This window comes from Sus scrofa, chromosome 15 (genome assembly GCF_000003025.6).
Source record: "Sus scrofa isolate TJ Tabasco breed Duroc chromosome 15, Sscrofa11.1, whole genome shotgun sequence".
Taxonomy (NCBI): domain Eukaryota; kingdom Metazoa; phylum Chordata; class Mammalia; order Artiodactyla; family Suidae; genus Sus; species Sus scrofa.
Window position 1 is genome coordinate 16704697 of NC_010457.5, and position 27402 is coordinate 16732098.

General features: G+C 40.1%; 1 protein-coding gene across 5 annotated transcripts in view; it reads left to right on the top strand.

Annotated features, from left to right (window-relative positions):
* The window catches only part of ZRANB3 (zinc finger RANBP2-type containing 3), a 313369-nt gene extending 290406 nt beyond the window's left edge, over nucleotides 1–22963 (top strand). For all 5 annotated transcript variants that reach the window (XM_021075255.1, XM_021075253.1, XM_021075252.1 and 2 more), the window contains 4 exons: nucleotides 22–132; nucleotides 1187–1589; nucleotides 4730–4861; nucleotides 21888–22963. In XM_021075255.1, the coding sequence (XP_020930914.1) occupies nucleotides 22–132; nucleotides 1187–1589; nucleotides 4730–4861; nucleotides 21888–21986 (745 nt within the window). In that variant the 3' untranslated portion in view covers nucleotides 21987–22963. The remainder of the gene's footprint in view (nucleotides 1–21; nucleotides 133–1186; nucleotides 1590–4729; nucleotides 4862–21887) is intronic.

A 27402-nucleotide genomic window follows, 5' to 3' on the forward strand; every position in this document is an offset into this window, starting at 1 on the left:
CTTCACATGTCATTGTTTTAGATACATAACCAAAGAAGACGTTGCTGCAGCCTCGATGGACAAGGTGAAGAATGATGGGGGCCGAGTCCGTCTGATCACAAAGGAGTCCAGGCCACAGGACCCTTACGTAAAGTAAGGGGTTTTTACTTGTACGACATAGTTGTACTAAGACTGTTTCCTTAAATTTATGCATGCATTTTTGTCATAATACTTTACCTTTGTGTGGCCACTTTGCAGGTTACAGGAAGCTTTCACAACATAATAGCTCTTCTCTTTTCCTAGCAAGCCTGTGAGGCTCATGAGTCCTCGTCTTAAAAATTAGAGATAAAGAAGGACCCTGAGACCAGGCAGATCAAAGGAATGGCCACTGCATGCTAGGAGAACTGAGGTCAAATATGGACCCTGCCCCGCAGTCTTGAGTTCTTTCTTTCATAAAAAGGTTTTCTTTTCATACTTCTAACAAACAGCCACGGAAAATAGGCAATGTAGCTGTAACAGTTCCCTTGTAAGACTTTTCACATAATTGAGTAATGTACCTTTCCCTTGTATTCTAACAAACTGAGCTTGTTTCACTACATTTCATCTCTAATTTTAATTCTACCACCTCTGAGTTTATCTACAGGAGGCACATATTTAGCAAGTCTTCTGTTGTAATTCCTCTCAGCACTGTTCCCTCTTTGGCTCTGTCACTTAATAGATGTGAATAATCTGTTTTCTGAAGGCCAGCAAACACCGAAAGAATGTTCACAGGAGCCTTGGTCATGGCCTCTTGGTCCCAGTGAGGTGCATGACCCAACACACGTAGAGAGCAGCATAGCCACTAACCCTAGCTGGGGATGTCCATTACCCTGTCCTTTCCTGACCTGAAGAAACGTTTCCTGACTTCTCATTTTCCGTCTTCTCCAGATGTCTCAAAGTCTGATTATGTAGGTAGAAGACATCTAAGTTCCCAAGAGAGGCAGCATATTTGTATTCAAATGAGTTTTTTTGAACACGCTATTCTTTCTTTTACTTGGCATGGAATAGAGAGTGCTGACTAGAGCTATTTCATTTCCACACTGAATCACTTGGTCTGTGGACTATGTATTTACTCTTTATCAATATAGTAACAATTATTTAAATGAAGTAACAATTATTTAGAGTAAATCTGCATTAACTACCTATTCAATGTTGTGCTCAATTTTAGAGAATGTCTTAAAGGTGGAGCCTGTGTCCCATTTCTGAATCCCTGCACAGCCCAAGCTGATCTCACTGTGAAGGCTTCTACATCTAAAGGCTATTTGCAAGCTGTGGATAATGAAGGAAATCCACTTTGCCTTCGCTGTCAGCAACCTACTTGCCAAACTAAGCAAGAGCATAAAGCAAATGCTTGGGATTCACGGTTTTGCTCTCTGAAATGTCAGGAGGAGTTCTGGATTCGATCTAATAACAGTTACCTGCGAGCCAAAGTATTTGAAATTGAACATGGTGTGTGTCAGCTGTGTAATCTGAATGCACAAGAACTCTTTTTACGTCTGAGAGATGCTCCTAAAAGTCAGAGGAAGAATTTTCTGGATATTACCTGGACCTCAAAGCTCCCATTAGAACAGGTAAATTACAGTCATGTGACTGATTGAAGGCAGCATTGCACTGAGTGAAGAATATTGATTCACTTTATTTTTTAAATCTTTTTATTTCGGGAATTTTCAAATACATATATAAAAATAGAATAATGAACCCACATACCCATCACCCAACTAACAGTTATCAACCTTTTGCCTTTCATTTTCATCTCTCCCTCACCTTATTTCTTTTTCTCTCTTGGAATTATTTTAAATTCAAATTCCAGATAGCATTTCATTTCACCCTTGAATACTTTAATTATGTATCTCTCATGGATAAAGACTTTCTTTCTCCCTACTCCCTCCTCTCTCTTTTTCTTTCTTTTAAATAGAATCCCATATCCCAATATCCATTATCACACTCAAAACAATTATAATTCCTCAATTTTAGTAAGTCCGTGTTTGGTTTCCCAGATTGTCCCAAAAATATCTTTTTATAATTGCTTTATTCAAATTATGATCAAAAGATGATCCACACATTGCTTTTGGTCATTACAACTATTACTTCCCATTTAATCTGTAATATCACACCCCCCCCCCGCCTTTTTTTGTCTTTTTAGGGCCAGACCTGTGGCACATGGAGGTTCCCAAGCTAGGGATCGAATCAGAGCTACAGCTTCTGGCCTATGCCACAGCCACAGCAACGAGGGATCAGAGCTGCGTCTGTGACCTACACCATAGCTCATGGCAACGCCAGATTCTTAACCCAATGATCTCAGCCAGGGATCAAACCTACATTCTCATAGATGCTAGTCAGATTCATTTCCACTGAGCCACGATGGGAACTCCAAACCGCGCCTTTTATTAATACCACTGATTGTTAAAGAAACTGGATCATTTGCCTGTGGAATTTCTCACAGCCTGGATTTATCTCCTTGTATCCTTGTGGTAATAATGTTTGATATGTTCCTCTATCCCCCTGATTTTCTGAATGATGGTTATACGATTTAGAGGTCTGGCTAGATTCTGACAAGATTATTTGGGGAAGAGAAATTATAGGTGGTACATTGCATTGAGGCACTTGTGGTCTGGTTGTTCCACTTTTCATGGGGTTAATATTGCATAACAGGGGGCAAATAGATAACCCCAAAATGTAGTTCATTACAATGAGAAGGAAACTTGTATAGAATCTAACCAATCCAAATTTCAAACTAAAGCATAATGTATAATTTTGTAGTAAGCTTAATTTTTATTTTTTATTTTTTTAGATTTTTAGGACCGCACCTGCAGCATATGGAGTTTCCAAGACTAGGGGTCTAATTGGAGCCACAGCTACTGGCCTACAGCACAGCCACAGCAACTATGGATCTGAGCCATGTCTGCGACCTACACCACAGCTCACGGCAACGCCGGATCCTTAACCCACCTAAGTGAGGCCAGGGATCAAACCCGCAACCTCATAGTTTCTAGTCAGATTTGTTTCCACTGCTCCACGACGGGAACTCCAGTAAGCTTAATCTTTAAATAGTACTCTTTGTCTGCTAAAATATTGGGTAAATTCTGGCCATGTACTCAAGTCTTATACTTTTCTTTCTTTACCTAGTATTGCTGAATTATGATGGAATTACTCAATAAGCATTTTTTCAAAGATGAATTAGCATGACTTTGAGAGCTAGGGAAACAGACTATTTCCCTACTGCTATCCAGAGTTCCCGAATGATCCTTTGGTCTAATTTGTGAGGGACATATTACACTAGTCCCAGAGGTGTCAGCCAGACTCCAGTTACTGTCTGCTGCCTCCATGTGGAGGCTTCCAGAAGACACGCAAGAACCTGACTCAAGGACATGCTGAAAGCACTCTGTCCAGAAATGAAGAAGGAACACAGTCTCCCTCTAAGCCAGAAGTGCTTAGAGGAGAAGGAGCACCACAGGGACTAGGTGGGATGACCAGTCGGAGAGGGAGCAATAGTTTCAGGAGGTATGTTTAGGATGTTGAAGACTGGCCCTGAGTGATTTGTCAGAGAATTACTGGGAATTACACAGAGTCTGTCAGAGTGAAAACTGCTCAGTGCAAAAGAATTGGTTACAAAAAGCAGAACCAAAATGGATTTTTTCCCCTAAGGATATGCCATTTTCTTGATGCACAGAGAGTGTGATAAGAAGTAGCTTCTCATAATGTCACCCTCAAAAAAAAAATTGATACATATTTTCCAACAGAACTTGCAAAGTTCAGTATAGAAGAGAAAGGGAGTCCCTCTCTGAATAGACAAAGTTTACTGCTCCAATCTGTTGCCTCTTGGGCCAGATGCTATTGATAAGGTCCCCATGCCATCCATAGGCCTGACAACTTTCTTAAAAGCATTTTAGGGCTATGTCACAAGTTCCCATGGCCAGCGGCCATGAAATTGATTATAGTGTCTTCCTTGTTCAAGACAAAGGAAATTTAAAACAACCTTCATACTCATCTTTGTGATATTTTGACAACTACACTGCCATGGTGTGAGCTGATTTTACTGTCTCAGATAAGAGGCCAAAATACATCTCATTTAAATGTGGGTCATCGTTGGTTAAATTTAAAGTGTATATATATGGACTAGCCTAAATAGTGGCTGCTTTAAATGAACATCTTTGTTTATTCCAAATATGCAAGTTACAAATGCTTGTTCTAGAAATTCTATTCTAGTCCATGTAACTTGGGAGGTTCCCAGGTAATAGCATAAAAGTTCTGGGTGATCACAATTAATATTAAACTGTCGTTGGTATTGATCACAAATGCATTTAGGTCAACAATTTAAAAATATATGAGTCAGTAATATTCAGAAGTTTTTCCTTTTTTATCGGTTCTTATTTTTGTGTCGATTTTGTCTTAGTGACCATGTAAACTAGATCAAAGATGCAGAAGCAACCAATTTTCCCAACCTGTCAGGAGTCTTGGTATTTTATACTTACTTGTAATTTTTTCAAAATAGGTTAGGTAAGGGGGGAAAAAATCCGTTTTTCAGAAACACATTTTATTGCTTTCAAATTGCTAACCCAGAGGGTTTTTCCTGCTCACAATAAAATCTTTAAAAAGCCATCCTAATGTATTTTTCCCCATGATTTTGCTGTATAAACATGATTTCACAATGCAAAACCAACAGTTCCCACAGCGCATGTTGAAAACTGCTGATCCTGTGTTCTTTTTTCAGCTTAATGAAATGATAAGAAACCCAAGCGAAGGGCATTTCTGGCAGGTGGACCACATCAAGCCAGTGTCTGGGGGAGGTGGACAGTGCTCTCTGGACAACCTGCAGACTCTGTGTACGGTCTGTCACAAAGAGGTCAGTGGAGCTTGCAGACATCAAACTGAACACTGTGCATACAGGTGTGCAAGATTCCGGGGTGAATCTGTATCCCTGGTCTAGATTCGAGATGTATTTGATTCTTTTCATCACCTAACACCCGAGTATTCTTTTGAGGCCTATACAAGTTCTCAATCTCAGACGAAAAAGAAACTTCTTCCCTTTTGACTCATTCTAAGACCAGGAAATTTTCACCACCACCTAGAAGAAAATGATACAACTTAAATATTGCAGTCTTTTTTTTTTTTTTTTTTTTTTTTCCTTTTCAGCCACACCCACAACATATAGAAGTTTCTGGGCCAGGAGTCAAATCTGAGCCACAGCTGCAAACTACATCACAGCTATGGCTATGCTAGAACCTGCCAGCTTGGAATGCAACCAGCGTGGCCACAGAGAAAAGCTGGATTATTAATACACTGCACCACAGCGGGAACTCCCTCATATTGCACAGTTCTGAGGAGACCCAGACCCTCACACTAGAAGTTCACTGAACTGGGGAAGTGACATATGTTTGCATTTGCAGCTAAATATGTCCTGAAATATCTGAAAATATTAATAAATCTTCTCTAGGACCAGCTCACTTCAACATGAACATTGCACTGCCGACCTAAGTATGAAACCTGTTAACCTTGGTACATCTTGGAGCAATTATCTCCGGCTTAAAACAAAAGAAAAAGAATGACATAATATTATCTGTCAACTAGGATGATTTTTATAAAATTTTTATTACATTTGATTTACAATGTTCTGTCAATTTCTGCTGTACAGCAAAGTGACCTATTTATATGTACATTATTTTTCTCACATTATCCTCCCTCTGTTTCATAACATAACAAGTGATCAGATATAGTTCCCTGTGCTGTGCAGCAGGATCTCATTGCTTATCCACTCCAAATGCAATAGTTTTCATCTACTAACCCCAAACGCCCAGTCCATCCCACTCTCTCCCCTTCCCCCTTGGCAGCCACAAGTCTATTCTCCATGTCCATGAGTTTCTTTTCTGTAAGATAGGTTCATTTGTGCCATATATTAGATTCCAGATACAAGACATATCATATGATATTTGTCTTTCTCCTTCTGACTTACTTCACTTAGTATGAGAGCCTCTAGTTCCCTCCATGTTGCTGCAGTTGACATTGTTTTGTTCTTTTTTATGGCTGAGTAGTATTCCATTATGTGTATGTACCACAACATCTTTTTTTTTTTTTTTTTTTTTATTATTTTCCCACTGTACAGCAAGGGGGTCAGGTCATCCTTAGAGGTATACATTGCAGTTACAGTTCCCCCCGCCCCTTTCTTCTGTTGCGACATGAGTATCTAGACATAGTTCTCAATGCTATTCAGCAGGATCTCCTTATAAATCTATTCTAGGTTGTGTCTGATAAGCCCAAGCTCCCGATCCCTCCCACTTCCTCCCCCTCCCATCAGGCAACCACAAGTCTCTTCTCCAAGTCTATGATTTTCTTTTCTGAGGAGATGTTCATTTGTGCTGGATATTAGATTCCAGTTATAAGTGATATCATATGGTATTTGTCTTTGTCTTTCTGGCTCATTTCACTCAGTATGAGATTCTCTACTTCCATCCATGTTGCTGCAAATGGCATTATGTCATCCTTTTTTATGGCTGAGTAGTATTCCATTGTGTTCATATACCACATCTTCCGAATCCAATCATCTGTCGATGGACATTTGGATTGTTTCCATGTCCTGGCTGTTGTGAATAGGGCTGCAATGAACATGCGGGTGCATGTGTCTCTTTTAAGTAGAGCTTTGTCCGGATAGATGCCCAAGAGTGGGATTGCAGGGTCATATGGAAGTTCTATGTATAGATTTCTAAGGTATCTCCAAACTGTTCTCCATAGTGGCTGTACCAGTTTACATTCCCACCAGCAGTGCAGGAGGGTTCCCTTTTCTCCACAGCCCCTCCAGCACTTGTTATTTGTGGATTTATTAATGATGGCCATTCTGACTGGTGTGAGGTGGTATCTCATGGTAGTTTTGATTTGCATTTCTCTTATAATCAGCGATGTTGAGCATTTTTTCATGTGTTTGTTGGCCATCTGTATATCTTCCTTGGAGAAATGTCTATTCAGGTCTTTTGCCCATTTTTCCATTGGTTGATTGGTTTTTTTGCTGTTGAGTTGTATAAGTTGCTTGTATATTCTACAGATTAAGCCCTTGTCAGTTGCATCATTTGAAACTATTTTCTCCCATTCTTTAAGTTGTCTTTTTGTTTTCTTTTGGGTTTCCTTTGCTGTGCAAAAGCTTTTCAGTTTGATGAGGTCCCATGGGTTTATTTTTGCTCTAATTTCGATTGCTTTGGGAGACTGACCTGAGAAAATATTCATGATGTTGATGTCAGAGAGTGTTTTGCCTATGTTTTCTTCTAGGAGTTTGATGGTGTCCTGTCGTATATTTAAGTCTTTCAGCCATTTGGAGTTTATTTTTGTGCATGGTGTGAGGGTGTGTTCTAGTTTCATTGCTTTGCATACAGCTGTCCAGGTTTCCCAGCAATGCTTGCTGAATAGACTTTCCTTTTCCCATTTGATGTTCCTGCCTCCCTTGTCAAAGATTAATTGACCATAGGTGTCAGGGTTTATTTCCGGATTCTCTATTCTGTTCCCTTGGTCTGTCTGTCTGTTTTGATACCAGTACCACACTGTTTTGATGACTGTGGCTTTGTAGTATTTCTTGAAGTCTGGGAGAGTTATGCCTCCTGCTTGGTTTTTGTTTCTCAGGATTGCTTTGGCGATTCTGGGTCTTTTGTGGTTCCATATAAATGTTTGGATTGTTTGTTCTAGTTCTGTGAACAATGTCATGGGTAATTTGATAGGGATTGCATTGAATCTGTAGATTGCTTTGGGTAGGATGGCCATTTTCACAATATTGATTTTTCCAATCCAGGAACATGGAATATCTTTCCATTTCTTTACATCTTCTTTGATTTCTTTGATTAAAGTTTTATAGTTCTCGGCATATAGGTCCTTTACCTCTTTGGTCAGGTGTATTCCGAGGTATTTGATTTTGTGAGGTACAATTTTAAAAGGTATCATTTTTTTGTATTCCTTTTCTAATGTTTCATTGCTGGTATACAGAAATGCAACTGACTTCTGAATGTTAATCTTATATCCTGCTACTTTGCTGAATTTATTAATCAGTTCAAGGAGTTTTGGGGTTGAGTCCTTAGGGTTTTCTAGGTATAGTATCATATCATCTGCATACAGTGACAGTTTGATCTCTTCTCTTCCTATATGGATGCCTTTTATTTCTTTTGTTTGTCTAATTGCTGTGGCTAAGACTTCCAAAACTATGTTGAAGAGCAGTGGTGAGAGTGGGCATCCCTGTCTTGTTCCAGATTTGAGTGAGAAGGCTTTCAGTTTTTCCCCATTGAGGATTATATTTGCTGTGGGTTTATCATAAATGGCTTTGATTATATTCAGGAATGTTCCCTCTATACCCACTTTGGCGAGGGTCTTGATCATGAATGGATGTTGAACTTTGTCAAATGCTTTTTCTGCGTCTATTGAGATGATCATATGATTTTTGACCTTTTTTTTTGTTAATGTGGTGTATGATGCTGATTGATTTGCGTATGTTGAACCATCCTTGTGAACCTGGGATGAACCCAACCTGGTCATGGTGTATAATTTTTTTGATATGTTGTTGGATTCGGTTGGCTAAGATTTTGTTGAGAATTTTTGCATCTATATTCATCAATGATATTGGCCGATAGTTTTCTTTTTTGGTGGTATCTCTGTCTGGTTTTGGAATGAGGGTGATGGTGGCCTCATAGAATGTCTTTGGGAGTATTCCTTCTTCTTCAACCTTTTGAAAGAGTTTAAGGAGGATGGGCACCAATTCCTCTTTATATGTTTGATAAAATTCACCTGTGAAGCCATCTGGTCCTGGACTTTTATTTGTAGGGAGTGATTTTATGACCTCTTCAATTTCATTTCTAGTGATCGGTCTGTTCAGTTGGTGTGTTTCTGCTTGATTCAGTTTTGGCAAGCTGTAAGATTCTAGAAAATTGTCCATTTCTTCCAGATTGTCAAACTTGTTGCCATACAGTTGTTCATAGTATTCTCTTATGGTTTTTTGTATTTCTGCTGTATCCGTTGTGATTTCTCCTTTTTCATTTATAATTTTGGTTATTTGGGTTCTTTCTCTCCTCTTTTTAGTGAGTCTGGCCAGGGGTTTGTCAATTTTGTTCACCTTTTCAAAGAACCAGCTCTTGGTTTTATTAATTTTCTCTATTGTTTTTTGAGTCTCTATTTTATTGATTTCTTCTTTGATCTTTATAATTTCCTTCCTTCTGCTGACTTTAGGACTTTTTTGTTCTTCTTTTTCTAATTCGTTTAGGTGGAGGGTTAAGTTGTCAATTTGGGATCTTTCTTCTTTTTTGAGAAAGGCCTGGATTGCTATAAATTTCCCTCTGAGCACTGCTTTCGCAGCATCCCATAGATTTTGAGAGATTGTGTCTTCATTATCATTTGTTTCAAGGTAGTTTTTAATTTCCTTCTTGATTTCCTCATTGACCCATTGGTTTTTTAGTAGCATGTTGTTGAGTCTCCATGTAGTAGGTTTTTTCTCTTTCCTTTTCCCATGGTTGATTTCTAATTTCATGGCATTGTGGTCAGAGAAGATACTTGAGATAATTTCTACGCTCCTAAATTTATTGAGATTCACTTTGTGTCCCAATATGTGGTCGATTCTTGAGAATGTTCCATGAGCATTTGAGAAGAATGTGTATTCTGCTTTTTTTGGATGTAGTGTCCTGAAGATATCAATTAAGTCTAACGTTTCTATTGTTTCCTTTAGGATCTCTGTTGCTTTATTGGTTTTCTGTCTAGAGGATCTGTCCATTGATGTGAGGGGGGTATTTAGGTCTCCTACTATGATTGTATTCTCATCAATATCTCCCTTTATGTCTGTTAATATTTGTTGTGTGTATCTGGGTGCTCCTGTATTTGGGGCATATATGTTGACAATAGTAACATCCTCTCCTTGGATGGATCCCTTAATCATTAAATAGTGTCCTTCTTTGTCTTTCTTTATGCCTTTTGTTTTAAAGTCTATTTTGTCTGATATGAGCGTTGCGACTCCTGCTTTTCTGTCATGTCTATTGGCGTGAAATATTTTTCCCCACCCTTTCACTTTCAATCTATATGTATCTTTTGTCCTAAGGTGAGTTTCTTGTAGGCAGCATATTGAAGGTTTTTGCCTTTTTATCCACTCAGCCACTCTGTGTCTTTTGATTGGGGCATTCAGTCCATTGACATTTAAGGTGATAATTGATAGATGATTATTTATTGCCATTTGAACCTCGTGTTCCAGTTGATTCTATGGTTCTCCATTTTTTTTTTTTTTTTTGGTTGGATGGTCTCCTGTTATTATCTGCTTGAGTGGTTTTTTTTTTCATTTTTTGCAAATGCAATATTTGGTTTTGGCTTGTGATTGCCCTGTTTTTTAAGTATGCTAACCCCTTCCCATAAATGTGTGTTTTAGCCTGATGGTCCTGTAAGTTCAAACACTTCATTACTATATTAAAATTAAGAAGAGAGACATACATATAAACAAAAAGGGTTATTTACCTCCTGACATCCCTTGCCCACATTTTATGGTTTTGATGCCTCTTTTTTATTTTTTTCTTTTTAATTTTATTTTGTTTGAAGCATGTTCATGATGAAGTTTGTATGCTGGCTTATTTGAGTGACTTCTCTCTGATTGCAGTTTCCTCAGTCCTAGTTCTTCCTCTTCTTCTTCTTCTTCTTTTTTTTTTTTCTTTTCTTTTTTCTTCCCTTTCCTTCCTTTCTTTTTGGTTTAGAGAAGCCCTTTCAATATTTCCTTTAACCTGGGTTTTGTGTTGCTGTATTCTTTAAGTTTTTGTTTGTTGGGAAATATTTTTATTTCCCCTTCTATTTTAAATGATATTCTTGCTGGATAGAGTATTCTAGGTTGCATATTTTTTCCTTTTAGCACTTTAAATATCTCTTGCCATTCCCTCCTGGCTTGTAGTGTTTCTGTAGAGAAATCAGCTGATATTCTTATGGGGGTTCCCTTGTAGGTAACATTCTGTTTTTCTCTTGCTGCCTTGAGGATCCTCTCTTTATCACTAACTTTTGCCATTTTTATTATGATGTGTCTTGGTGTGGGTCTGTTTGGGTTCAGTTTGTTTGAGGCCCTCTGTGCTTCTTGTATCTTGAATCCAGTATCCTTTAGATTTGGGAAGTTTCCAGCAATAATTTCTTCAAATATATTTTCCATTCCCTTATCTTTTTCTACTCCTTCTGGAATTCCTATTATGCGTAGATTGGCCCGCTTTATATTATCCCATAGGTCTCTTATATTGCTTTCCAGTTTTTTGATTCGGTTTTCTGTCTGTTGACCAGATTGAGTGATTTCCATTATTCTATCTTCCATATCACTGATTCGTTCTTCTGCATTATTCATTCTGTTTTTTACTGCCCCTAGTTCCGTTTGCATCTCTGCAAATGAATGTTCTAGTTTTTCTTGGCTCCTCCTTATATTTTCTAGTTCCTTTCTGAGGGTATCTGCATTACTGTTCATATCTTCTCTTAATTCCTTCAGTATTTTCACTATTTCTCTTTTGAACTCCAGGTCTGTCAGACTGTCGAGATCTGTTTCATTGTTGACTGTTTTAGGTGAGTTCTCCTGTTGGTTTGACTGGGAGTGGTTTCTCAGCTTCTTCATCTTGCTTGTTGTTTTCTTTCTCCTGAGGGAGTTGTACTCTCCGTGATTGGGCAGTGTTTGCCTTGTCACTGCCGTGGAATATTTCCTGAGGGCTGGCGTTGTTGGTCAATCTTTTTTGAGGCAGTGTGGCTTTTCTGGAGTGTTGATGGGGCTAACAGTGTTTCTTTGAAGCAAAGGAGGACTTCCTGAGGGTAGACAGGACTGAGAGGTCCACACCGCGATGGTAGCAGATTTCACTTGGCCATGCAGAGCTTGCTCTGGTGTTTTTAGGCTGTGGGGTTCTTGCAGGGGGTTGGCAGTGTTGGGCAGCTGCTTTTTAGGGGTGCATCACCCCCTGGGGGCTGGAGCAGCTATCTGGGGCACTGAGAACCTGAGAGGCTCTTCCCTAGGGCAGCCCAACTCAGAAGGACAGCCTGAGAATGTAGGCGGATCTTTTCACAGTCTGGCTGAGCTTGTTGCAGCTTTTCTGGGCTGCAGGGGGTCCTGCCTGGAGCTGGCAGTCCTATGCAGCTGGTCCACTAGAGCATCCCCTGGGGGCTTGGGCGGGTAGCAGGGCCGTTGGAAACCGAAGAGGCTCCTCCCCGGGGCAACCCGACTCAGAAAAACCGTCCGAGAATTAGGCCGATCTATTCACAGCCTGGCTAAGCTTGTTCTAGCTTTTCTAGGCTGCAGGCCTTTTCTCGGGGGCTGGTGCTGTTTGGTGCTGCTCTGCGGAAGTGTAGCCCCTCCAAAGGGCAAGCAGGCCTGTGCAGGGACAGCCCCTGCGGTGGTAGGCTTCAGGCAATTGTTGAGGCCAGCCCTCCTGGATGGCAGGCAGCCCCAGGTCTGTGAGAGCGTAGGGCGTGGCGGGGGTGGGGGAGGGGATGCACTGGGAAGCAGAGTTTTCAGCCAGCTAGCGGGCCTGTAAGCTTGCTGTGGCATGGGGGGTATTCTATGGGGACCCACCCCTTCTTCTCTCCCCTCCCCAGCACGGGCGCAGACCAGGCTCTTCTCCCAGGTTCCCTCTGATGTGGCTTTCCCCTTCCCCACTCCTGGAGTATTGCTCCCTTCCTCTGCGACAGCTTTGTTTTCTAGTCTCCCAGGCAGTCTCTGCCCCGTCAACTGGTTTCTAGACCTCCCAAGCAGTTCCCGCTCTGCCCCGCCCCCCTAGCCCGGGGACTAATCTCTGGAGCCGAGGTCTCGGTGCCCAGCCCCCACCCAGGCGTCCCCCGGCCCTTTCTCAGGGATTAACCTTCGGAGGCGAGGTCTCGGTGTTCAGCCCCCACCCAGGCGTCCCCCGGCCCCCTCTCGGGGACTAACCTTCAGAGGCGAGGACTCGGTGCCCAGCCCCCACCCAGGCGTCCCTCGGCCCCCTCTCGGGGACTAACCTTCAGAGGCGAGGTCTCGGTGCCCAGCTCCCACCCAGGCGTCTCAATTTTTGGTGACTCTGCCCGTAGTTCAGATGGTCCGTTGGGTTCTTGATCGGCTTTTCCGTACTCCAACTTACTGCTACACTCTTCTCTGCATCTGGAGATTCCTCCGGTTCGTTTGATCTTTCGCCCGGTAGGTGACTTTCCAGGGTGCGGGATCCCTTTCTCCTCCGCAGTTCCCTTTCGGGAGCCCCCGTCTCACTCGGATTCGCCTTCTCTCACTCTCCTCTTTTCTCCTGTTCTGCCCAATAATGTCACGAATTTCTTGCCATTATTGGAGTTTAGGTTCCTCTGCCAGCGATTGGTTGCTGTTCTGTGCGAGTCATTTATTCTGTAGATGTGCTTTTTTTGTTGTGTTTGTGGGAGAGGGCGAGCGTGTCTTCCTACTCCTCCACCATCTTGTCCTCTCTCAACTTCTTAATCCATTAATCTGTCATTGGACATTTACGTTGTTTCCATGTCTTGGCTATTGTGAATAGTGCTGCACTGAGCATAGGGGTACATGTACCTTTTTGAATGAAAATTCTATCTGGATATATGCCTAAGAGTGGGATTACTGGATCACATGGTAGTTTTAGTTTTCTGAGGTACCTCCATACTGTTTTCCATAGTGGTTGTACCAATTTACACTCCCACCAGCAGTGTAGGAGTGTACCCTTTTCTCCACAACCTCTCCAGTATTTTTGCTGTTGAGTTGTATGAGTTGTTCATATATTTTGGAAATTAAGCCCTTGTTGGTGGCATTGTTTGAAATTATTTTCTCCCATTCCATAGGTTGTTTTACTGTTTTTCTCATGGTTTCCTTTTCTATGCAAAAGCTTTTAAGTTTGAGTAGGTCCCATTGGTTTATTTTTGTTTTTATTTCTACTGCTTTGGGAGACTGACCTAAGAAAATATCGGTATGGTTGATGTCAGAGAATGTTTTGCCTATGAGTTTTATGGTGTCTTATGTTTGTCTTTAAGCCATTTAGAGTTTATTTCTGTGCATGGTGTGAGGGTGTATTCTAGTTCCATTGATTTAGTGCATCTATCCAGTTTTCCCAGCACCATTTGCTGAAGAGACTGTCTTTCACCCATTTTTATTTTTATTTTCATTTTTGCGTCTTAGGTCTTTTTAGGGCCGCACCCAAGGCATATGGACATTCCCAGGCTTGCAGCCACTGGCCACAGCCACAGCAATGCAGGATCTGAGCCACATCTATGACCAACACCACAGCTTACAGCAATAGTGGATCCTTAACCCACTGAGCAAAGTCAGGGATTGAACCTGCATCCTCGTGGATGCTAGGTGGATTTGTTAACCACTGAGCCATGATGGGAACTTCTTCCAATTTTATATTCTTGCCACCTTTGTCAAAGATAATTGACTGTAGGTGTCTCTCTGTATTTCTGGGATCTCTATTCTGTTCCATTGGTCATTCCATCTGTTTTTGTACCAGTACTACACTGTCTTAATTATTGTAGCTTTGTAATATTGTCTGAAGTCTGGGAGAGTTAGGCCTCCTGCTTTGTTTTTGTTCCTCAGGATTGCTTTGGCAGTTCTGGGTCATTTGTGGTTCCGTATAAATTTTTGGTTTGTCTGTTCTAGTTCTGTGGAAAATGTGATGGGTAATTTTATGGGGATCACATTGAATCAGTAGAGATTGCTTTGGGTAGTATAACCATTTTTACAATATTAATTCTTCCAGTCCAGGAGCCATGGACTATCATTCCATTTCTTTGAATCCTCTTTAATTTTCTTGATTAATGTCATAGTTCTCAGTATGTAAGTCTTTCAACTTACTGGTCAGGTTTATCCATAGGTATTTAATTTTTAGGGGTGCAATTTTAAAAGGTATTGTATTTTTTTATTCCTTACCCTTCTTTCTTTTTTGCGGGCACACCCAAGGCATATGGAGGTTCCCAGGCTAGAGATCTAATCAGAGCTACAGCTGCTGGCCTACACCACAGCCACAGCCATGCCAGATCTGAGCCATGTCTGTGACCTACACCACAGCTCATGGCAATGCCAGATCCTTAAACCACTGAGTGAGGCCAGGGATCAAACCCACAACCTCATGGTTCGTAGTCAGATTTATTTCTGCTGCGTCACAACGGGAACTCTTTTTATTCCTTTTCTACTATTGTATTGTCAGTATACAGAAATGCAACCTATTTCTGAATGTTAATCTTGTATCCTGCTACTTTGCTAAATTTTTTGATCAGTTTGAGTTGTTTTTGTGTGGAATCCTTAGGGTTTTTTATATAGTATCATGTCATCTGCATGGAGTGACCATTTTACCTCTTCTCTTCCAATTTGGATATGTTTTATTTCTTTTGTTTGTGGGATTGCTGTGGCTAGGACTTCCACTACTAATATTGAATAAAAGTGGTGAGAGTGGACATTCTTGCATTCTTTCAGGTTTTAGGAGGAAGGCCTTCAGCTTCTCTCTATTGCGTATTATATTGGCTGTGGGTTTGTCATAAATGACCTTGATTATGTTAAGGTATGTTCCCTCTATACCCACTTTGGTAAGAGTTTTTATAGTGATGAGTGTTGGACTTTGTCAGATGCTTTTTCTGCATCTATTGAGATGATCATGTGGTTTTTGACTTTTCTTTTGTTAATGTGGTGGATGACATTAATTGATTTGTATATGTTGAACCATCCTTGTGAACTTGGGATGAATCCCACTTGGTCATGGTGTATAATCTTTTTTATATGTTTTTGGCTTCAGTTGGCTGAAATTTTGTTGAGAATTTTTGCATCTATATTCATCAAAGATATTGGCCTATAATTTTCTTTGACTGGTTTTGGTGATGCTGATGGTGGCTTCATTTAATGTCTTTGGGAGTATTCCTTCTTCTTCAACCTTTTGGGAAAGTTTTATAAGGATGGGTATAAGTCCTTCTTTGTGTATTTGCTACAATTCACCTGTGAAGCCATGTGGTCCTGGACTTTTGTTTGTAGGGAGTGTTTTTATTACATATTCAATTTCATTTCTAGTGATGAGTCTGTTCAGTTGATCTATTTCTTCTTGATTCAGTTTTGGCAGGGTGTAAGTCTCTAGAAAGTTGTCCATTTCTTCTAGGTTGTCAAATTTGTTGGCATATAATTGTTCATAGAATTCTCTTATTTTTTTTTTTTTTTTTGGTGTTTCTGTGGTATCTGTTGAGATTTTCCTTTTTCATTCCTTATTTTGTTTATTTGAGTTCTTTCTCTCCTCTTCTTGGTGAGTCTGGCCAGAGGTTTGTCAGTTTTGTTTACCCTTTCAAAAAACCAGCTCTTGGTTTTACCGATTTTTTTCTTATCCTTTTTGTTATCTATTTTGTTGATTTCCTCTTTGATCTTTATGATTTCCTTCCTTCTGCTGACTTTAGGTTTTGTTTGTTCTTCTTTTTTCTAATGCTTTTAGGTGATGGGTTAAGTTGTTGATTTGAGATTTTTCTCCTTTTTTGAGGAAGGCCTGTATCACTATGAACTTCCCTCTGAGCACTACTTTTGTGGCATCCCATAGATTTTTGAATGATTGTGTTTTCATTAACATTTGTCTCAAGGTATTTTTTAATTTCCATCTTGATTTCCTCATTGACGCATTGGCTTTCTAGAGCATGTTGTTTAGTCTCTTTGTAGTCATTTTTTTTTTAATTTCTTTTCCTGTGGTTGATTTCTGATTTCATTCCATTTTGGCCAAAGAAGATACTTGAAATAATTTCTATACTCTTAAATTTGTTGAGGTTATTTTTGTGCCTCAGTATGTGGTCATTCCTTGAGAATGTTCCATGTGCACTTGAAAAGAATATATATTCTGATGTTTTTGGATGTAATGTCCTTGAAAATATCAATGAAGTCTATTTTTTCTATGTGTCATTTAGGATCTCTGTTGCCTTATTGATTTTCTGTCTAGAGGGTCTATCCATTGATGTGAGTGGGGTGTTAAAGTCTCTACTATTACTACATTGCCATTAATTTCTCTTTTTATGTCTGTTAGTATTTGTTGTATATATCTGGGTGCTCCTATACTAGGGGCATATATATTGATGATTGTAATATCCTCTTCTTTAATGGTTCCTTTTATCATTAGGCAGTGTCCTCTGTCTTTCTTTATGACCTTTGTTTTAAAGTCTGTTTTGTTGGAGTTCCTGTTGTGGCCCAGTGGAAACGAATCTGACTAGTATCCGTGAGAATGCAGGTTCAATCCCTGGCCTCGCTCAGTGGGTTAAGGAACTGGTGTTGCCATGAGCTGTGGTTTAGGTCACAGATGTGGCTTGGATCTGACATTGCTGTGGCTGTGGTGTAGGCCAGCAGCTGCAGCTCCAACTAAACCCCTAGCCTGGGAACTTCCATATGCCATGGTGCAGCCCTAAAAAAATAAAGTCTATTTTATCTGATATAAGCATTGCAACTCTCACTTTCCTGTCATTTTCATTCACATGAAATATCTTTTTCCATACCCTTACTTTCAATTTATATGTGTCCTTTGCTCTAATGTGAATGTCCAGTAGACAACACATTGTAGGCTCTTGTTTTTTTATCCACTCTATGTCTTTTGATTGGAGCATTCAGTCCATGGACATTTAAGGTAATTGTTGATAAAAATGTATTTACTGCCATTTTAAATCTGGTATTCCAGTTGATTCTATGTTTCTCCATTGTTCCTTTTTTTGGTTGAATGATTTCCTTTTATTTTATGCTTGTGTCCTCTTCTTTTTAGTTTTTGTGAATGTATTCATTGGTTTTGATTTGTGGTTGCCCTGTTTTTCAAGTATGATAACCCTTTCCTATATCTGCTTGCTTTAGTCTGATAGTCAAATAAGTTCAAACACATTCTGGAAAAAAGGAGACTAGATTTTCTTACTTTCCTTCTCTACTTTTTATGATTTTAATGTTATTTTTTAACATCTTCATGTTTATCCTTTTGCTGTTCCTTGTGTTTATCGGTGCTTATACAAAAGGGTTTTTTTCCCTTTAGTTCCATATACTGGCTTATTTAAGTGATTACTTTGCAGTTGTGATTTCCTCCATTCTTTTTCTTCTTACTTCTTTTTTATTCAGAGGAGCCCTTTCAGTATTTCTTTAAGAATGGGTTTAGTATTGCTGTACTCTTTCAGTTTTTGTTTTTTGGAGAAATTCTTTATTTCTCCTTCTGTTTTAAATAATATTCTTGTTGGGTAGAGTGTTCTAGGCTGCAGATTTTTCCTTTTTAGGGCTTTAACTATATCTTGCCACTCTTTTCTGGCCTCTAGTGTTTCTACAGAGAAATCAGCTGATATCCTTATGGGGGTTCCCTTATAATTAATGTTTTGTGTTTGTCTTGCTGCCTTTAGAATCCTCTCTTTAACTTTTTACAATTTTGTTATAATATGTCTTTGTGTGGGCCTATTTGGGTTCAATTTATTTGGGGCCCTCTGTGCTTCCTGCAACTTGATAGCTGTTTTCTTTAAATTTGATAAGTTTTCAGCCATAATTTCTTCAAATATATTTTCAACCCCCTTTTCTGTTTGTTCTCCTTCTTGAATCCCTATTATGCTTATGTTGTCCTGCTTTATATTATCCCATAGGTCTCTTACATTGCTTTCATGTTTTTTCTTTGGGTCTTTTGGCTGCTGTCCTGATTGAGTGATTTCCATTATTCTATCTTCCAAGTCACTAATTCATTCCTCTGCATTATTCCTTCTGCTTTTCAGTGCCTTTAATTCCACTTTTGTCTCTGCAAATGAATTTTCTAATTTTTCTTGGCTCCTCCTTGTATTTTCTAGTTCCTTTCTAAGGTAATCTGCATTATTGTTCATGTCCACTCTTAATTCCTTCATTATTTTCACTATCTTCTTTTTGAATTCACTGTCTGTTGGACTGCAGAGGTCTGTTTCATTGAGTGCTCCTTCAGGTGAATTCTCCTGTTCTTTTTACTAGGAATGGTTCCTGAAGATCTTCATTTTGCTTATATTTTTCTTATTCTATGAATTTAGGGAAAACAGCTACTGGAAGGCTTTGTATATAGAAGAGTTTCCCCTGGGTATTTTGTGAAGCCTTACTTTTTTTTTTCTTTTTTTTTTTTTTTTTTTTTTTTTGGCATGAGGGCTGATTTTTTGGATGCTTCCTGTCTCTCCTCAATGTGTGCAGGCTGTTATTCCCTTGATGGAGTGTTTCATATGCTTCCAGGTAGATGGAAGCAATGGGCAGGGCTAGTAGCCAGTGCCTGGTTGCGGGGCCCTTGACTGTGGCAGGGACCCACAGGACAGTGGCACAGGCTGCTGCTAGTTACAGGACCCTGGGAAGTGGCACTGACCCTCAGGCAAGTGTAGGTGGTGCCTGGATCGTTTGGCAATCGCAGTGGCATGGTGTGTGTGTTTCCAGGGGAGTGAGAGCAACAATGGGTGGTTCTTGGTTGCAGTGCCTCCTCTGCACCAACCTCTGAGGTGACTGGGGCCATAGGTGGTGCCTGTTCACAGACCCCTAGTGGTGGTGCGCCACACCCAACTCTAGAGTCTGAGTTGACTGATTTTTCCACCACCACCTGTAGACCATGCGCAAGGCACCACAACACACTTAGCCACACAGGAGGCACTGCCATCCCTAGCCTGCACAAGAGGGAGCTGTCATCTATAGCCCCACCCTACAGGGTCCACACTTGAGCAGAGAAATATATTTCTATGGCAGTTGCTCCTCCTCCTCTTGCCCTCCCCAACAATGGCATCTTGCTTCTCCTGTGGGCCAGACTTCCTTCTGTTTCCTCAGCTGTGGTGTTTGTCTCCCTAGCCCATGGCACACCACTTCCTAGCCCCTCAGGCTGTCTCCATACAGGCAACCCTAGTCCTCTCCCCAAGAACTGACCTCTGGAGCCTGAATTTCAGCACTCAGCCCCCACCCAAGCATCCCAGGCAGTGGTGTCCCAGGAAGTGTTACCGATGGTCTCTGTGGCTCTCTCTCTACCTTCCCCTCTTCATCCAGATGCTGTGCTCTTTTCTGAGGCTTTGCAGTCCCTCCATCTTGGCCTATCTTCCCATTAGGAGGCTTCCCCTGGTGTGGGTTTCTTTCCTCTTTCACAGCTCCCTCTCAGGAGTGTTAGTCCCATTCTGATTTCTTTTATTTTTTTCTCTCTCTCTCTCTTTTTCTTTCATTCTACCTAGTTATATGGAGGGTTTCTTGCCCTTTTTTGGAGGTTTAAGGTCTTCTGCCAGTGTTCAGTAGATATTCTGTGTGAATTGTTCTACATGTAGATGGTTTATGAGAGAACGTGAACACCACATCTTACTCCTCTGCCATCCTGATCCCTCCTTAGAATGAATTTTTTTTTGGGGGGGGGTCTTTTTGCCATTTCTGGGGCCGCTCCTGCGGCACATGGAGGTTCCCAGGCTAGGGGTCTAATCGGAGCTGTAGCCACCAGCCTACACCAGAGCCACAGCAAAACAGGATCCGAACCATGTCTGCAACCTACACCACAACTCACGGCAATGCTGGATCCTTAACCCGCTGAGCAAGGTCACGGATTGAATCCACAACCTCATGATTCCTAGTTGGATTCACTAACCACTGGGCCACGACAGGAACTCCCAGGATGAATTTTTAACAAGCAGTTCAACAAAGGTCATGAGATCTACCTGTTGAGATTTTATTTTAGAAAGAAGCATACTTTCAGTATCAACATCGTATCCAACTCCGCATCCGGGCAGAATGTAGCATTTTCTCTTCCTCCCATGGTAAGCATTCACATTGTTTATCATCTAAAAGTGCTGCATATTTTTCTGTGGAGTACCTCTCTACTGTGGTTTTTTTAGACATTCCCATAGTGATAAACATTGAAGTTGCTGACATTTTTTGGTTCATCTACACAACGCTGCCAGGCATGTTGGTGGTGGTTTTGTTTTGTTTTGTTTATTCAAACTGTTTTTTACATTTTGAGGTTTTTTTCCCTAAGACAGATTCTCAGATGTAAAATCACTGAGTCAAGCGTAGGAGTTTATCTCCAAGCTGTTTTCCAAAGGATGGTGCTGCTTCCATCCCAGCAGTGAACAGCAGAACCTATTTACCTGCACTAGTTATTACTGATGGGCTGGGAGGAGAATTACTGTGTTATTAAAGACCCTGACATTTGGAAAAATGCTAGTCAATTGTAGTTAAGCTTATGAGAACTGTTCAGATCCTTTGCCAGTGTTCTTGTCGTAGTGAGCACTTTCTTAGCCACTTTTTAATATTTCAGATTCCTCAATTTTTTCACAAGCATAATTTTTACATAAATGGGCTTATGTCATAAGCATGGGCTTTTGTTTACTTGTTCTAGTTTAACCCTTGTCTTCTCCTTACCCCTTCCACCTGAATCACTTCACATTTCTATGGATTTAACTGGGGAAAAAATCATCTAATTTCTCAACTGTGCAAATTATTAGCACATTTGAGGCCTATAAGAAAATTAAGATAAAGCAAAAGAGAATGCTGCACCTTCTGTAATCACTTTTTCAGAGTTTCATGAAAAATTTTATTTGTGGGAGCAGCAGATGAATCCAGTTGTGTTCCATCCTACTTTGGGTTTTTTGTTTGTTGGTTGGTTGGTTTGCAGTGTCTTGGCTATTCGGCTGGGAAATCCAGAGCTGCCTTACGAGCTCCCACTTGGATGAGGAGAATCATGGATGCCCCAGCCTCCCAGTGAGGTTTTTGCCATCTCACTGGGTAGCAAGTCACCCCCATGAAGCTGTGTTTTCACTTCAGCATCTAGCCTTAAGTGAACCCAGGACCTTTAGGCTGCTGGAGACCTTTGCTTGTAGCTTGGTAACACCCCTAATGGCAAAGCACTGGTAAACCAGGGTGGTGAAAATGTAGATTTGTTCAGACTAACAGAGTTTTTGAGCTTCTGTATCTAGTACTTTTTTTTTAACATGTACATGTGCATGTTTTTTCTAACTTTTAGAGAACTGCCAGACAAGCTAAGGAAAGAAGCCAGGTGAGAAGACAGTCTCTAGCAGCAAAGCATGGATCCGACATCACACGATTTTTGGTAAAGAAATGAAGTATAAAAATTTTTGAATGGATGACAAATGGTTTATATGTGGAGAATTCAACATTTTTTCATATTTGTCTTTTTTTCAATATTTTAAGACTAGAAATTTTCAGAAGAAAAATCAAGACTTCAACTTCCCTTTTCATGTTAAATGCTTTTAGTGTTCCCTGCCTTTTGAAAGTACATAACAGAAACTGAGATACAATACTAAATATTTCTACAACCTTTTTGATTTCATGCAGACTCTCAATTATGTTTTGGTAAGATTTTGTTAAGCTTCCATTTCCCATGACTATACCTTAATCATAGTATTATACATAGATTGTTTTTGAAAAATATACTCTCAAGTACTTGAAAAATCCTGCTGGATTAGTATTGGTTCTGGATGGCTGTGTGTCTAAATGGAACATTGTAAAGCCATAAGGGAAATTTAAGAGGCAAATCATGATTATTCAGGAATTCTGTGCCAAGTGTGACCTGCCTGCTTAGTATGCAAGAGGGACTCTTGTTCACTAAATGCCTCCAAAATGGGCTGGGGGTACACATTGTGAGTGTTGTCTTCTTGTTTTATGTTTAAGCCAGTTGTCTTTATTGAAAAGATGCTTTTGAAAGTAAGCTAATTGAGCCTATGCTGTTTGTAGACAATTTAGGCATTCTAGCTAAAGTAATTGTTAAGAATGTTTAAAAACTGAAAGCATAAAATTTTAAATGCCGCTTAAGCTTCGTTTTTTTTTTTTAGTTTGTTTTAATGCCTAATACTAGGCTTACTATCAAAGCACCCTTTTTCTCCTGGTTTCTCATTTTCTGTTTTTAAAATTCTGTTTTATTAAAAGTATATTCCTGAAACCTCTTTTAAAAGGAGTAATGATGATAAAACACTTTATAAGTAAAGCATGATCAGATGGAGATATATGTTAAAAAAAAAGTATAAGGGTACTATTAAAATGTAACTGATATTCAAAAATAAAAGTGATGATGAAACAAAACCAAGCAATAACTCCTGCAATATGTGAGAATCATGTGAGCAAAGAGTCAGAACTGCATTCATAGAAGGCTTGTCTGTAAATATTCTTTAGGCGTACTTCTCATTAGTTTGAACACTCTTTAATTTTAATTAGTAGCTGGTACTTAGTAACAGATAACTTATTTCTATAAATATTATACAACCATGAATTTTTCCTTTGGAGTTTTTATTAAGTTTATAGTATTTCATTCTATGAGATGGAATTGTATTTGCTCATTTTATAAATTAGTTGGGCTTTCTTTGGCCTCCTTTCTGCTTTGCTGATCAGGCTTTTTGCAGTTTTCTGCCTCACTGCCAGGGTAACCTAGGATTCCTCACGGTTGAGAGCCAAGAAGCCAGCAGGCTGCCTTTATTCCAGCAGGAGGTGTTTGCAAGTGAGACTTTGGTCTAAGTAGGTCAGATATGAGTGGAGCTTGCTCTTTGGATCAAACTAAAGTGGTAATTCTACGGAGAACTTTCTCACATGGAGGAACTGGATGATGGTTTGAGGTAAAATGACCCATGAGGATGCTTTCATTCTTTGCCAGATTTCAAAATTCCAGTCAATTAAAAATGATATCAGAGCATTGAAAAGAATAAAATAGGAATATGTTTAACAAGGAGGTGAAAGATTTGTACACTGAAACTACAAGTATTTGATGAAAGAAATTGAAGAAACCACAAATAAAATGGGGAAAAAAATCCCATATTCCATGTTCATGGATAAGAAAAATTAATATTGTTAAAATGTCCATATTACCCAAAGCAATTGACAGATGCAATCCCCATCACAATTCCAATGTCATTTTCACAGAAATAGAAAAAAAAATCCTAAAATTTATGGAACCATAATAGACCCCAAATAGCCAAAGAAATCTTGAGAAAGAAGAACAAAACTAGAGGCATCACACTTCTTGATTTCAAACTATATTTCAAAGCTATAGTTATCAAACAGTATGGTATTGGCATAAAAACAGACATATAGATCTATGGAACAGAATCAAGGGCCCAGAAATAAGCCCATGCATATATATATACATATATATATATATATATATAATATATATATTCAACTGATTTTCAACAAAGGAGCCAAGAATATACAATGGGGAAAGGATGGTCTCCTTCCATAAAAGGCCTTGGGGAAACTGGACAGTCATGTGCCAAACAATTAAATTGGACCCTTATCTTACACCATACAGGCAAGTCAACTCAAAACGGATTAAGACTTGAATGTAAGACCTGAAGCCAGGACTTCCCATTGTGGCTCAGCAGTAATAAACCCAAGTAGTATCCATGAGGACATGGATTTGATCCCTGGCCCTGCTCAGTGGGCCAAGGATCTGGCACTGCTGTGAGCTGTGGTGTAGGTCACAGACACAGCTCAGATCCTGTGTTGCTGTGGCTGCGGTGTAGGCTGGCAGCCGCAGCTCCAATTAGACACCTAGCCTGGGAACTTCCATATGCCGTGGGTGTGGCCCTAAAAAGACCTGAAGCCATAGAACTCCTAGAAGAAGACACAGAGGGTAAGCTCCTTGACTTCAATCTTGGCAATGATTTTTTGCATTTGACACCAAATTTATGTTGCACAGGCAGCAAAAAATAAAGCAAAAATAAATGTTACTACATCAAATTAAAAAGCTTCTATACATCAAAGGAAACCATCATCAAAATGAAAAGACAACCTACAGAATGGAAGAAACTATTTGCAAACCACATATTGAATAAGGGGCTAATATCCAAATTATATAAGGAGCTCATACAACACAGTAGTTAAAAAAAAAAAAATCGAGTGAAAAGATAGGCAAAGAACCCAAATATACATTTTTCCAAAGAAGACAATGGCCTGCAGGTACATGAAAATGTGCTCAACATCACTGATGGTCAGGGAAATGCAAATCACATGCACATATAACCTCATAGCTGTTAGGATGACTATTAACAAAAAGATAAGAGATAACATATGCTGATGAGAATGTGGAGGAAAGAGAACACTTGTCTACTGTTGACGGGAATGTAAATTGGTGCAGCTACTATGGAAAATAGTATGATGGTCCCTTAAGAAATTAAAAACTACTAGCAATCTTACGTCTAGGTATATATCTAAAGAAAATGAAACCATTATCTCTAAAAGATATCTGTACCTGCCATGTTCTCTGCAACATTATTCACAATAGCCAAGGTATGAAAACAACCTGTCATCAACAGATGAGTGCGTAAAGAAAACGTAGAAGGAGTTCCCGTCGTGGTGCAGTGGTTAATGAATCCGACCAGGAACCATGAGGTTGCGGGTTCGGTCCCTGCCCTTGCTCAGTGGGTTGATGATCTGGCATTGCCATGAGCTGTGGTGTGGGTTGCAGACGCGGCTCAGATCCTGCGTTGCTGTGGCTCTAGCGTAGGCCAGTGGTGCTGGCCTACAGCTCCGATTCGACCCCTAGCCTGGGGAACCTCCATATGCCATGGGAGCGGCCCAAAGAAATAGCAAAAAAAAAGACAAAAAAAAAAAAAAAAAGAAAAAAGTAGTTTTTAAAAAAAGAAAAAGAAAAGAAAAAGAAAACGTAGAAGATGTATACACTAGAATATTATTCAGCTTTTCAAAAAAAGGAAATCCTGCTATCTGCAGTAGCATGAGCCTGGAAGGCATCACTCATATATGGAGTCCTAGGGGGGAAAAAAAAAGAAGTCAAACTCATAGAAACAGAATGTAGAAAAATGGTTTCAGGAAGTGGGAGGTGGTGGGGAAAGTTTGATGAAAGGGTAAAAATTTTCAGTTATGAGTAAGATGTGAGAACATTGATGGCACTGTATTGTGTGATTGGAATTGCTAAGAGAGTAGAACCGAGTGTTCTCTCCAAAAAAGAAAAGTATGTATTTGAGATAATGGATGTGTTAATTAACTATATGATGCTCATCCTTTCACAATGTGTATGTGTAGCAAATCATCAAGTGCATACTTTAAATATCTTACAATTTTATTTGCCAATCATACCTCAGTACATCTGGAAAAAAAACACAAAAATGCTATAAAGGACCAGTGAGCATTTGCCACGCAGGACCCTGGCCCACCCCAACCCCATCCTTCCCCTGGTTTGATCTATTCAGGGGCACATTGAGATGAAGAGTCTGGGACTGAAAATTAAAGTAGAGATCAATCTAACAGCAAAGACCTCAGAAGATCAATACTATTTTAGGGTGGTTCTTTCATCCTCACAGTCTGAAATGGAAGCTGCCCTCTGTGGCTTGTAAATATAAGATTCCAACAGAGGGCACAGCAAGTGTCAGGGCAAGCAGGGGGCCGTGTGTGCAGAGAGCAGTCTGGGGTTCCCCCCTGGGAAGAAGGGGGCTGCTCCTGCACAGGATGTGGAGGTTAAGTGAAAAACAGAGGGGGCTGGAGCAGGTGTGAAGGATGAAACCAGCTCTGAAAAGAATCAGAGAAGTTAGAAGACAAGAAAGAAGAGGCTGTGGATCCAGGGTACAGGACTGAGAACTGGTAGCTGGGGAATGAACTGGTGTGCGGTGTGGGAGCCATGAGAAGAGGCCAGCACTGAGAAAGGTGGCCGTGCTGGATAGTGGGCTCTGCTCACGCACCCAAACCGCCCATGCCCAGTGATGAGCTGTCCGTCCTCCTGTCCACTGTCACTGAGTGACATTGACCTCCAGATACTCTCTGATGACTGATAAGTCACTTCGAGTCCCAGACCATGGAAAAGATCTGTCAGTGTTAATCACAGCCTAGTGTATGTTTCCTGGGGAGATTTTCCTATGACAAATGAATACCTTTCTACATTTTCCTAGCTGTTGATGGGAAAGGATTTTCTGCCCACATGCCTTACTATTAAATCTTCAGATCCTTGAGTGAAACATTTAAAATAAGTTCCCTTGGAAATAAAACTATGAAACACTTTAAATTATATGTCTAAGATGTCAACATTCTTGAACTCTTCAGAATAAAATGAAAAAAATGTGTTTACTACAGGATACAGAATCATGGATATGAAACATCAAAAACAGGTTGTAAAGGGAGTTCCCTAGTGACTCTGTGGGCTAAGGATCCTGTTGTCAGTGCTGTGGCTTGGGTCGCTGCTGTGGTGCAAGTTTGATCCCTGGCCCGGGAACCTCTGCATGCTGCAGGCCTAGCTGAAAAAGAATAGGTTGTGGAAATATCTCCTTTTCTTGTTACTGCATATTAGTTATGTGTTATTAACCTCTCACTGCACCTTTTATTCTTTTAAACTTCAAGTCACTGAAGAAATTAAATATTCAACCACCAGAAAAGCATCCCATCTCCTCTCAACTTTATCGGTTGTCTTATGATGTTACAGGTGTTCTGCTGCCCTGGTTGTGTTCACATTTGCTACCGGAAACATTATTGGTATTGAAATGCATTCAGGGTTCTGACTGCTGCCTCTGCTTCAACAGCTT